Genomic DNA, 13307 nt, shown 5'->3' with positions numbered 1-13307 from the left:
CTGGCCTGCTGCATGCAGTGAGGTGTGTTAGCCCAGGGAGCTGGCCTGCTGCATGCAATGAGGTGTATTAACCCAGGGAGCTAGCCTCCATGCAGTGAGGTGTGTTAGCCCAGGGAGCTGGCCTGCTGCATGCAGTGAGGTGTGTTAGCCCAGGGAGCTGGCCTGCTGCATGCAGTGAGGTGTGTTAGCCCAGGGAGCTGGCCTGCAGAGGAGGGTATTAGCCTAGGGTAGTAGGTTGTTAGCATTAGCCTGTGCTTAGCCAAGAGTCATCATTTGGGTTTTTCTGGTTCTTCACATTTGTTTGAACTGTGGAGTCACTGACTCACGCACATGTGCCGTTTGTGCTAGGCACCAAAGCCACCAGTCCTCCCGTCTCCGCCACAGTCCTGCCAACGGCCTTTCCATCTTCCCATTTTACATGGAATCTTCTTGTTTCTGTATCTCAACACAGGTAAAAACTGTGGTTCACAAAACTAGTGTCTCTGAGGAATTTTGCAGCTTTTACTTGAAAATTGATACCCAAGATATTGAAGGTAAGGCAGTTTAATGTGTGCAGTGTTTTAGCTACACAGTAAATACACCAAGTAGAGAGTGTCCCTAATTAGGAAACATGTGCTTGTGCAAAAACAAACAAACAAAAAACAAAACAAAAACACAAAATTTCTTCATCTAGTTATTAAGTAGGGTGGTATCCAAGTAACATTACTGCCATTTATTACAATAGATGTAATAATTTTACATACCATTGTAATTACCATTACAAGTGAATATCAAATGATAGAGCAACTAAACTGTATACATTTGGTACTGCTACTTTGTAATTGGTGCTTTTAAAGAATGTAGCAGGTTGTACCGAATGTAGCAGGTTGTAAGGCTCAGGGTTGCTTTGACTTCGGATTGCCATTACATTGTGTAAGGATTCTATTTCATGAAACCTCCTTCTCTCCTGGGTTTCTTTATAACGTCATTCATCTCCACCCCACCCTACCCCACCCTGCCCACATTGTCCTTGCTGTTTCTCTAGTACTTATGGTCTTTTGAAAAATGTGCTTCCCCCCACCTTTCTTCAAATATACAACCTTCCCGCGCCTCTGCTAATTGGCCCGCTTGTCCACGTCCAAAGCCAAGTTCACCTGTACGTTCCTGCCCTCCTCCTCTGATCTTTGCTCCAGGGTCACAATGCCCTCTGATACTGCCCTCATCCGTAACTTGGGCCTGCTCCTTCAGGAAACGTCTACACTAGCAAATGCAGCTCTCTCCTCCATCTTCTTTCCAGATTCCCCAAAAGCATTGCCCACTTGTACTTACCTCCTGGGGGCGGGGGTGAGAAATGTGAGAGCAGAGCTCGTCTCCAGCAAAGGAGACATTCTGCTGTGGTCAGTAGCTTTAAAGTCTCCACAAATGCCAACTTCCAGATCACAAATCATGTTTAAGTATGTTTAGAGACTTTCTCATTAACAAGCCTATCAGAACAGTCTCCAAAACAACTTTAAAAAGAAACATTTACTTCCCACTTTGTAATGTTTTTGTGTATTTCTCTGACTGCCAGCATCCAGCCACTTCAGGCTCAGTGACTCTGGATTCAAGCGCATAATAGCATGTGCCAGGTGAGCCCAGTTCCACAACATGGAGTGGGTGGGGGTTCTGAGCTCTTGCTTCTGCTGCACCACCCTCAGTTTGAGCCTTTGAACATATCCAAGAGTCATTTTTGGTGGTGGTGGTGGTGGTGGTGGTGGTGGTGGTGGTGGTGGTGGTGGTTGTGGTGGATGGTTGGTTGGTTGGTTGGTTGGTTGGTTTGGGGAGTTTTGTTTTGTTGGTTTTTCAAGACAAGTTTTCTTCTCTGTGTAGCCCTGGCTGTCCTAGAACTCACTCTAGATCAGGCTGGCTTCAATTTCAGAGATTTACCTGCCTCTCCCTCATGAGTGCTGGGATTAAAGTTGTATTCCACCACTGTCTGGCCAGTTGTTTGTTTTTAAATGTAGAATACAGCAGGAATTCTTAAATAGCTGCTTACTTTAGAAGGCAGCTTCAGGTTTGCTCCTATGTCATCTCTCCTGGATTTTGTTTTATTTTGTCTTCTTCTGATTCAAATAGTATATATAACAACCTTTGGTGATTTTTCAGGATGGTAGAGATCTGATATAATTATTAGGGAAAGAAAATACAGAATGCTCATATGTGGATCATGTCCTCGGGGGGGGGGGGGGACACATCTCATTCACCAGCAAAACCCTGGTCCTTACAGCCAGCTGCTCTCAGCTCAGGCTGCACACTTGGGTCAGAAACTTCAGAAACACCCAAAGCTCAGGCCCCATCGGATGCTGATAGCATTGAGAACTGTTGATGTCAAACCATGTGCTGGCTAAATGCAAAGCCCTAAACTGATAATTCTATTAGTTTCCTATTGCTGCTAGGCAGCATCCTGGCTCACTCTGAATTAGATCCTTGTCATCATTACTCCTTCTCTGCTTTCCTTCATCTTACCTTTAGAAAGAGTCTTGTGAGTCCAGTGAATGCCTCCAAATAACATATACACACCCACAAGCAAATGATCCTCAGCATGGCAGTTCCTTCTCTGGACCTTTCCTATAAAGCTTATTGAACTGCCCTACCTCTGAGTTTCTGCCAGTTTTGATTGTCCCTGACCCTGCTGTACATAAAAAAAAGCCCTTTCAAAAGTCATTCCTGTGACATTCTTGACAAGATGCCTAGTGCCAACGGTCAACACACAAAAGGAGACTACATGGCATGTCTTTTGGGGGTTGCCTTGGTTTGGTTGGAGGTATTTATTTATTTTTATGGATTAGGGGCAGATGGTTCTAAAAAAGGCAAGTAAGTTCTTTCGGTTCTGTGACACTGAAGTTAGTTTGGGTAGATTCCAAAGTAACTAAGCAGTCCTTATTCATTAAAGAAATTCTTTGCCTTCAATATTCTCTCCTGATTAAAAAATTTCCAGCATAGCCTCATGTTCAGAGGTCTCTTTTATGTAGCTTTCTTTCTTCCTTCCTTTCTTCCTTTCTTTCTTTCTTTCTTTCTTTCTTTCTTTCTTTCTTTCTTTCTTTCTTTCTTTCTTTCCAACCTCTTGTTAGACTCATAAAGAAAAGCGGAGGGGGCTGGAAGGATTTCATTTCTACAACAAAATGCCTCTGGGGAAGACTGCTGGATTTGGCAGCAAGCAAAGGGCTTCTTGAAGGAAGGATTTCTGTTCCACAATTGAAACAGTTCCTATGGCAACCAGTCATCAAGCTCCACTGACCTTTTCACAGATACTCTCCACCCTGGAGTCCTTTCGCATCCTGCAGAAGCAGAAGCAGTATTTGCATCTGTGAGCCAGAAATCCCTGCTTCCTCCTACCCAGTTCAGAGAATGCTAAGACATTCTTTCTAAATGACTCCTTTGGTGAGGATGGAGTTACATTTTTACGAGTCAGGGATTTTTTTTTTTTTTTTTTTAGTGCCTTTACTTATTGTGGTAAATGAGATTTTTAAAATTCCTAATAAGAGCTGTTTTGTGTCCTCTGCATGGGGAGGCTGAGGAAAAGATACACTTTCGAACCTCTGCCGCCGCTCCCTAATCACCTGCTTCCCAAGACAGTTCCTTAGGATGAAATCCCTTGTGAACTATCTCCTCACCCGCTCTCCTGAGCCAGAGCATGCAGATGCTTTTGACTCTCCTGAGGTGAGGTTGGGACCCAGGGTCACCTTGTGTTGCTGGCTCTCTCCCTGTTTCTCCCGCCTCTACCCCAGTCCCCTTTCTCCTCAGTTCTCTGACTCAGCCTGCTGGTAGCGCTGACCACCTGCCCGCCATGCCCAAGAGTCAGAAAGATGGTTTAAAACACCTGTTCACACTTCTGGAAAATAAGAAGGTGATTTGTGGAAATTGCTCAGTGAGACTGGACATGACCCAGATTGACTGATCTTCTTAGAGAGAGAGAGACAGAGACAGAGACAGAGATAGACAGAGACAGAGAGACAGAGAGAGAATTCTGATTTTACCCACTTTGCCTCTTCTCAACTTCAAACTAGCCAAATTGTCTTTGAAGCGTTATTTTTTTCGTGGGGGACCCATGCCTGGGCACTTAGAAAAAAGACAAGAGTAAAGGAGAGAAGAAACCAAGCACAATGTAACAGACACAGGAAGGAACTGCTGATGTGTTAGTGTGTTTTCTTCCAATCTCTTCTTGGGGTTAGGGCTAGCTTTAGGGCTGGGATTAGGGCTAGCATTAGGGTTTCAGGTCTCTTTCTAATATACAACTAATATTTTACCTTGGAAGTAGTCTGTTAGAAAAACTAGAATAAAAATCAAGCAACGTAGATTCATTCACTGTTCTGCATGAGTCAGCTGGATAACTCTGACTGAGTGTCGGACTCTGGCTCCAGTTTCTTCATCTGTTGTCGTGGAGTGGATGGTTTCCGTGTCCAGAAGGGCAGGGCACTGGGATTGTTCCTCAAGGGAAGCATGAGGATAAATATCTCCAAGATCTTCTGTGCTCTAAAGCTCTCAGGGTCTGACCCATATACCTTAATACATAGAACCAAATATAAATTTGAAAAGCTGGTAACAAGTGTAGTGGTGCATGCCTTTAATCTCAGCACTTAGGGAGGCAGAGGCAGGTAGATCTCAGTGAGTTTGAGGCTAGCCTGGTCTACATAGGTAGGTAGCTTCAGGACAGACAATGGCTACATAGTGAGACCCTGTCTCAAAAAAATATAAATAGGTAAATCAAGGCTGCTAAGTAATAGGGCCTTTTCTTAAAGAATCTTATTATTTATTTAATCCATCTCTGATTTATTAATCAATCTCTGATTTATTTTAGCTACAAGCCCAGCAAGGAGGAGTCAACATCCGGGTCCTCCCATGCAGTAATGGATATATCACTGCCGACTGGAGTTGGAGCAAACGAAGAAGATTTACGGGCTGCAAGTGTTCCCTTTGAGATGTCGTGAATGCTTGGGTTTCTTTCCTATGTTATTTTATGGGCAGACTTCTATTCTTTTACTTCAATATCTCAATCTCATACAACCACCCAAAATATTCTTTCTAAAACAAATATGTAACTGTGATTTGACTTATGAAAATGACGCAGGAGCATGCGCAGTGATGGCGCTCAGTCCAGAACAAGGAATGGTCCTTCCGCTCAGAGTAATGGGCTGTGGTGCGGCTTAATATTTCCATCAATGGGAAAGTCTAATTAAACACAAAGATTAGAAAAGTACATTCAAACTCCCCTCCCCACTTTCTTCCGTAGCTTGTGGAAGGAGTGGATCAACTACTAACTGATTACCAGATCAAAGATGGCCATGTCATTCTGCAACTGAATTCGGTAAGCTCCGCCTCTCAGCACCCGCACCTTAGCACCACATCTTCACAGGCTGAAGCTTTGTGAATACCTCTTCCCCACACCTTCCTTAAAACCTTGACTTTGTCAAACAGATCCCCACCAGAGATTTCCTCTGTGTCCGGTTCCGGATATTTGAACTTTTCCAAGTTGGGTTTCTGAATCCTGCTACCTTCACGGTGTACGAGTATCACAGACCAGGTAACTGGCTCTGACCTTTTCTACGGTTTTCCAGACGACCCTGCTGCCGTCTTCCTGTAACTTAGAAATGCAAGGAGGCCCGAGAGTCTTAGAGACTGCATTTCTTAGTGCGAAATTCAGAAAGTCCAACCTGTACATTCATTTTTAAGTTCTGCATTCAAGCGACTTTGTAACCAGGCCAATCAGCTCACATTTCAGCTTCTTCCGTTTTCACACAACCGGACTGTGTCACCCTCAATATTAAAATGCTTTGCCTCAGGTTCCTTTGTGGTAGTCACTGCCTGTGTCCCTTCTCTAGAGAAGCCTGATTACTGTTCCAATTTTGTTTCATCCTCCCAGAAAGACCCCACCCCCACCCTTTCTGTATTCTCACAGTTGGCACAAACCAACAGTTGCCACCTTGAACTGGAATGGCATGGTTTATGCCATTCCCACCAGTCCCTAACATATGTTCATTCATGTTCATGCCGTTGGTATGTACAAGTGAACTCAGTTCAGCTCCTTCTAAGGAGGTGAGGGATCATACACAGCTTTTTATCCACTTTGGGCAGTTCTGTTTGTTAGAAAATCCTTACTTAAGTGGAGCAAATGCTGACCCTAGTTTTATCCTCTGAAATCACATAGAACGCAGCTAGTCTCTCTTCTCATAGATATGCATATATGTGTGTATATGTATCTATCACACATGTCTCTGCAAGTGTATACATGTGTGTTTGTGAACTTGCATGTTCATCAAGCCTAAATAATTATAATTCCTTCTAAAGACCCTGAAGTAATATAGTTTACTTTATTCTCATTTTTTTGGAATATAAAATACCTTCATTCTAAGAAGTTACTATTGAACAGTAAAATTCTGAGCACAGAGCCAAAATAACAAAGGGGGCGGGGGTCTTCTCCAGGATAGCTCATTCATAATTTAACCTCCTCAAGCCTGGCCCTTTTAAAGACCATCTCTGAGGCCTCTTATAAGAGACTCAGTGGCCAATAAATACTGTGTTTCAGCCCAACCACGTTCTGTAACTCTGTCTCTGTCCTCACAGATAAGCAGTGCACCATGTTTTATAGCATTTCTGACACCAGGCTTCAGAAAGTCTGTGAAGGAGCAGCTTGCACATGTATGGAAGGTAAGCAAGCGCCTGCTCAGCCGGCCTTTGCCAGGCCAAGAAATCCTTTCTCTGAAGTCAATACATAATTGCAGCTGACTGAAAAGTGACAATTCCTTACAGCTCCCAAACACCTGGGTGCGACACTGTTCATGAACAGACAAAGGCCACCCAGATGGCTGTTGGGGGTCCAGAGGACACAATGTGCTTTCCTTTTTACCTTCACCTACCCCCCCCCAAAGGACAGTAGCCAAAGAGAACAGAGGCGGGACTTGGCCATCACATATTTTCCTCTCTCTTTTAATTCTGGGGAATCATTTTATGTTCCATTAGACTCCAAAAGTGAAGTTACTCCCTACTCCCTTCCGTCAAGGGAAGGATGTGCATTTCTGAAGAGCTGGCTGTGGAACAAATAACCATGTGATCATAAGTCCATGTTCAAGACTTTGGTCAGCTGGTTTCACTGTCATTGTAAAATGTGTCCTTTCATTGAAGAGAAGAAAATGGACAGGTCTTAGGAATAATGAAGTTTGTATATGTGATTCTAGATTGCCTCAGGGCTCGTTAGAGATTGCTCACTCCCACAGAGAATGCCTGCTTCAGTACACTAACGTAACTCTCACCCTTCTCCACTCGATCCAGCTGACTGTGCGCAACTGCAGGCAGAAGTGGACCTAGCCATCTCTGCAGACTCCAGAAAAGAGAAAGCCTGTAAACCAGAGACTGCATATGGTGAGTGCAGATGTTCAACAGAGCTCTTTAAACATGACATGTCAGCAGTGCCTGTTCAATTAGAGAGATAAGACACTGCACACTCGTGGCGCTCCATGGAGATGACGTTCCTCTGGGTCCCTTGTTTGAGTAGAGGTACTACACTTATTCCAAGAAAGTGTTTGAAAAGCCACAGAAGTTGGGACTTAAGGGATGGCTCAGTGGTTAGGCATGTGTAATGCTCTTCCATAGACACTGAGTTTTATAACCTCTGGTTTTCCACAAACACCCCAGTTCCTGAATAACAATTTGGAGGTTTATTTATTTATCAATAAAAGCCTAGACCATAGGCTTTGGCTCATTCCCTGACTAGCTGGTAACTTCTGTAACCTATTTAAACTCTTCTGTCTTCCACATGGCTAGCTCGCTCTCCTCTGTTTCATTTGTCCAATTTCCTCAGTGTCTGGGCTGAATCTCCCACCTTTGACTATCTCCCAGAGTTCCAATCTCTCTACTGGGACTCCTACATTCTACTTCCTGCCTTTTGCTAATAGGCCATCAGGTTTTTATTGACAGGAGATGTTTCCACACAGTACAGGAGAGATTGTCCCTACAGAGTTTAGTTCCCAGAACCCTTGTTGAGCAGCACACAACTGCCTGTAACTCCATCTCCAGAGATCTAGCCTCTGGCCTCCATGAGCACTTGTGTACATGTGCACAAACTATGGGGTCTGAGAATCGCTGCACAAACCACTCAAACACCAATCTCAGTCAAATAGGGATGGCTTATTGACCACCACACCTCAAGACTGATTGATCAGGGCCATGTTGCAGGCTTCAGAGCTGAACCATGACCTTGAGTCAAGCTCCTTTAAGGCTTTTTAAGCCTGCGCTCTACAAACATCTCTGCTAAGTTATCCCACCAATCATGATTTAGGGATAGAGGACTTCCTTAGGGACATGTCTTTGTTGTACATTTATTCTGCTTCCATTGCTTGGGGTATTCAACTGTAGCAGGGGACTTGCCTTGTCTAACATTCATGTCTTGTCAACCAGGATGTCAGTTACCCACACACATGTCTTTTTCTGCCAAGTAGAATCTCAGTTTCCAGGGAGGTCTTGGGAACTTAGACTTTACTTGACCCCTATTCAAGATGGATGTCTTATTCTAAATAAGTGCAGGTGTCTCTCTTATGTCAGGGTCCATCCCAAGGGAATGTTATAAGAGCAAATACCATAAAAGTTTACACACAGGAGCAGGGAGTACTACTGTATAGTTGGTTCACATCCAAGCTTATAGTGGGTAACTATATAAAGCAATTTGACTGACTTCTATCATGATTGGTTTCTAAGAACACAGAACATAACAGGATGTATAATCAACTTGGGCATGAGGAGGTTTCCTAGTAACAGGAGAAACAGCATATGAGAAAGTTTCCTTATAGTATTAGTAACAGCAGAAAATGGCAGGCTAGCCAGGTAACAGTTACCTAGGCCTTAACATTCCATCTAGGTCTCTCGTTTTAGATTTATTTATTTGATTTATATAAGTACACTACTTTATTTATATGAGTACACTGTAGCTGTCTTCAGACACACCAGAAGAGGGCATAGGATCCCATTACAGATGATTGTGAGCCACCATGTGGTTGCTGGGCAGGACCTCTGGAAGAGCAGTCAGTGCTCTTAATCGCTGAGCCATCTCTCCATCCCCCCCAACCCCCCATCTAGGTCTTAATATTTTACCTAGACCCTAACACAAACCTAACATAGACACAAAGATAATTTTGAAATATATTCTAAATTTTAAAATAAAATTAAGTTAAAATTAAAGTTTTAAAATACACATAATTTTAAAAATTTAAGAAAGAGATAGAGAGGGAGAGAGAAGCCACAGAGTCCTGCGATTTCACCTGTGTGTTCTTACAGTGGATAAGCAGAGGCTGTAGAGCAGAGGAGGGAAAAAAGGTTCCTACTTTAAACTTCTCTTTAAAGCAAAGGAGACTACTAAATGGCTTTTAGATGTGTGTAGAGTCACTATCTGTGCCTGAGGCTGTCTTTATTTCTCATTGTCTGGAGCTCAGATCTAAGTTTCCATGAACAGGGGCAGGCTGTCTCGAGTCCCTGAGAGAATCAAGTCCTCGTGTTGTCTTGAATGAGAATGGCCTCCATAGGCCCATACATTTGAATACTTGGTCCGCAGTTGGAAGACCTGTTTGGGAAGGAGATGTGTCACTAGGGGTGGGCTTTGAAGTTTAGTTTCAAAAGTCCAATCTATTTATTCCCAGCCTCCCTCCCTCCTTCCACCTGGAGAGTCAAGATAGAAACTCACAGCAGTTCTGTCATCTTGAGCTCTGCTGTCATGAGCCCATGCTCTCTGAAGCCATAGGCTGTTCTTTCTGCTATAAGTTTCCTTGATCTAATCACACCAAGGACATTAAATGTTTGCTCAAGGCCATGAGGCACATAAGGAGCAGGAAGATATTTATTAATAACTTAAGTGACCCTGGTCCTGATGTTGGTGCATCGCTCTCTACATAATCTTCTCTGTACAATTACTGATGTCAGGATGGACTTTGGATTCTTTCTATATTTCTTTCCTTTGAAGTCATCATCTTTTTTTTTTAAATCTAGAGATTTGGCTGAGGTGGGTTGGGAAGGAAGATCCTTGGAATGAGTGAAAGCTACTTCAGGGCACCCTTGGCATTTGCCATCCTCATCTCTCACCTGAGGGCAAGCCCTGGCATCCACTGCGGGTGGCATTGGTAGTGTTCATTCACCCTGGTTTGTTTTCACCAGCTTATAAAGTCAGGATCACATCAGCCACTGAAGAAAACGTTTTTGTCAAGTACACTGCGACTCTTCTGGCTGCTTACAAAACAGGTAAGAACTCCTCCTTCCCTCAAACACTTGAACCAGGTGCCGTGTGAACCAGGCGTTGGATCGGGCACAGGGCCATCTTGCTGGCCCTTAAAACACATTTAAAATGGAATAAGTGATTTATTAAATAGCTTAAGCTTATTGTCCTATTGATATCTTCCAAACAACTAATGTCCCATTTCAGTGACTGAATTCTCCAGTAGGTGGGACTATGAGTCTGAATCTTAATGCGTTTCTAGTAACATCTATCTTCTTGGTAAATTCTGTCAAGAATTTCAAGTCAGAAAACACTTTGTTCTTGGAGAGAGACAGAGGGGGAGAGGAGGAGGGAGGGGAGGGGGAGGGAAGGGAAGATTAGATTGAGGTATAAAGATATAAAAAAGTGGGGGGAGGCTAGGGTATAGTGCTAGAATGCTTACCTAATCTGTTCAAGACCCCAAATTCAGTGTATGTTACTATTACACAGAAGTGAACAAGGAGGGCTTAGCTAATACTCTAAGACATGAAAGTAGGCTTAAACAAAGGTGAAACTCGACAGGTCAAACATGGGGAAGACTGTGTTCTGGGCAGAAGTATAAAGTCATGGCTACTTCTGAGTCCCTTAGGAGTCCCAGAGTTATCTTCCCTTAAATTTGTAATCCCTTCACACCATATGCCTTTCTAGAAAGCTGACCTCTGTCAGCTACCAAATACTTTGTTAATTAGGTACATAAGTAATGCACAGCTCTTGAACAGTGGTCCTGAGGCTTTGAGAGGCTATACCACTCCGTGGCTCTTGCTTTGCTCTTGGCACTTTTCCTGTGGTATCGCCCATTCTCCCTAGTAGTTCTGCAGTAATGCCGAGTCAGCGTCCTGAGGAGGGGCTAAGGCCTTGCTACAGGGAGTATAAGTCAGTGGCCAGAGCCACACAGTGGGAACCAGCACAGCTGGGTTTTAACCCAGACGGTCTGGCTCCAGAGTCTCAGTCAACCACAGGAGTAGAACATCTTCAGCAATTTTCACCTCTCTGAGGATCGGAGCAGCTCAAGAGAGGTCATAACTAAAGATTAATGTGACTGTGATAAGCTGCCTTGTGTGTATGTCTCAGGGGAAGCTGCTGCTGAGAATTCGGAGGTCACCTTCATTAAAAAGATGAGCTGTAACGATGCCAACCTGGTGAAAGGGAAGCAGTATTTAATCATGGGCAAAGAGGTTCTGCAGATCAAACACAATTTCAGTTTCAAGTAAGTCACCAGCATTAACTGCCTCTCTGGCTTCACTGTCCTTTAATACATTCGAGTTCCATTGGTACCTTAATTTCGACCAGCGAGCGAATCATTAGGATTGGCTACCATCACTGTACCTAAAGCCTTGGCTGAGGGATCAACCAACCAAGAGCCTGATGGAAATTGAGAATACATGTCTACATCCTCTGGCCACCAGCCTGCACCCTCATATGCAAAGAGTTCTAAGTGTAAATATGATGTCTAAATGTGCACCTTATTATCTGTAAAGAGCTGGCCTGAGCTGAGATGACAGCTTCATCAGTAAAGTCCTTGCTGGGCAAGCATGAAGAACTGACGTCAGTGACCAGAAGAACTATATCAAAACAAAAAAACAAAAACAAAAGCAGGCATTGGGTCTAGAAAGATGGCTCTGTGATTGAAAGCACAGACTGCTCTCCCAGAGACTCCAGGTTCGACTCCCAGCACCCATATGATGGCTTACAATAACCTGGAACTCCAATTCCAGGGGATTGTATTCTCTCTTCTGGGCTCCGCAGGCACCAGACATCACGTGTGGCGCACAAACATACAGGCAGACAAAACAGCCACACACATTAAATACATAATAAATAATCAGTTTTTTAAAAAAAAGACAAACACACACTAAGTGGTGCACCCTTTTGGTCTCAGAGCTGGAGAGACAGACAGGTGGATGGATCCCTGGGGCTCACATGTCAGGCCGCCTCACCTGCTGGCAAGTTCTAGGCCATTAAGAGGCCTTGTCTCAAAAAAAAAAAAATGTAGACAGTGCATGAGGAACAACACCCAAGGTTGACCTCTGCCTTCCATTATGTATGGAACACTGCTGCACCATTACCAATACCAACACTGTTTCCCTTTTGCCTTGCTAGGTATATATACCCTCTAGATTCCTCCACCTGGATTGAATATTGGCCCACAGACACAACGTGTCCATCCTGTCAAGCATTTGTAGAGAATTTGAATAACTTTGCTGAAGACCTCTTTTTAAACAGCTGTGAATAAAAAGTTCCGCTGCACGAAGATTCCTCCTGCGGCGGGGGGCGTTGCTCCTCCTCTGGCTTGGAAACCTAGCCTAGAATCAGATCCACTTTCTTTAGAGTAAAGCACAAACTGATGAGTTACGACTTTGTGAAATGCTATAGCCTTGAGGGGAGGCGAAAACAGGTCCCCCAAGGCTATCAGACGTCAGTGCCAATAGACTGAAACAAGTCTGTAAAGTTAGCAGTCAGGGGCGTTGGTTGGGGCCAGAAGAAGAGACCCACTGAAACTGTAGCCCCTTATCAAAACATATCCTTGCTTGAAAGAAAAATACCAAGGACAGAAAATGCCATAAAATCTTGACTTTGCACTCAACTGTGTTGAAAATGGTGTTATTTTATGCTGGCTCAGCCTCAGGCACACCCAGGGGATGGGAGAGATCTGTCAATAGAGGACCTTGACCCGGGAAGGCCACCCCCAGCCTGGCCCCCTGAGCAGGCAGGGGAGTTGCTCCGCACTCTTGCTTTCTCTGTGCCCCTGACAGGAAAGCCTTTTGCTCTCCCAGCTGCCTCTCCCTCTCAGTATCCATTTCCCCTGGAACTTACTCTTGCCAGTAATTGCTCTACCAGAAGGCAAAGCCCCGTGCAAAAGCCCCGGGAAAGGAAACGAGGACTCTAGAGACTGTCATGCTGGCCCAGACCTAGTCTCTCTTGGATCCTCAGTCTGTGCTGTACACAAATGACTTACACAGAGGTTAGATTTCAAGTGACATCGTGTGTCGCACTTCAGGTCTCGGGAGTTCGCGTAGAGATCCCCGCCTAGTGGCTCCAGAGTCTCCCAAAGTACAGG

At 44.2% G+C, this 13307-nt stretch overlaps 1 protein-coding gene across 1 annotated transcript in view; it reads left to right on the top strand.

The window, feature by feature from the left end:
* C5 (complement C5) overlaps nt 1-12833 on the top strand; it is a 77379-nt gene extending 64546 nt beyond the window's left edge. Inside the window, exons 32-41 of the mRNA XM_021151753.2 lie at nt 452-533; nt 1550-1607; nt 4817-4919; nt 5249-5323; nt 5434-5539; nt 6580-6663; nt 7285-7374; nt 10153-10236; nt 11321-11456; nt 12350-12833. Of these exons, the coding sequence (XP_021007412.1) occupies nt 452-533; nt 1550-1607; nt 4817-4919; nt 5249-5323; nt 5434-5539; nt 6580-6663; nt 7285-7374; nt 10153-10236; nt 11321-11456; nt 12350-12482 (951 nt within the window). The 3' untranslated portion in view covers nt 12483-12833. The remainder of the gene's footprint in view (nt 1-451; nt 534-1549; nt 1608-4816; nt 4920-5248; nt 5324-5433; nt 5540-6579; nt 6664-7284; nt 7375-10152; nt 10237-11320; nt 11457-12349) is intronic.
* The last annotated feature ends 474 nt before the right edge of the window (nt 12834-13307 follow it).

Source organism: Mus caroli, chromosome 2 (genome assembly GCF_900094665.2).
Source record: "Mus caroli chromosome 2, CAROLI_EIJ_v1.1, whole genome shotgun sequence".
NCBI lineage: Eukaryota > Metazoa > Chordata > Mammalia > Rodentia > Muridae > Mus > Mus caroli.
This window is presented reverse-complemented; position numbering and strand designations above follow the sequence as displayed.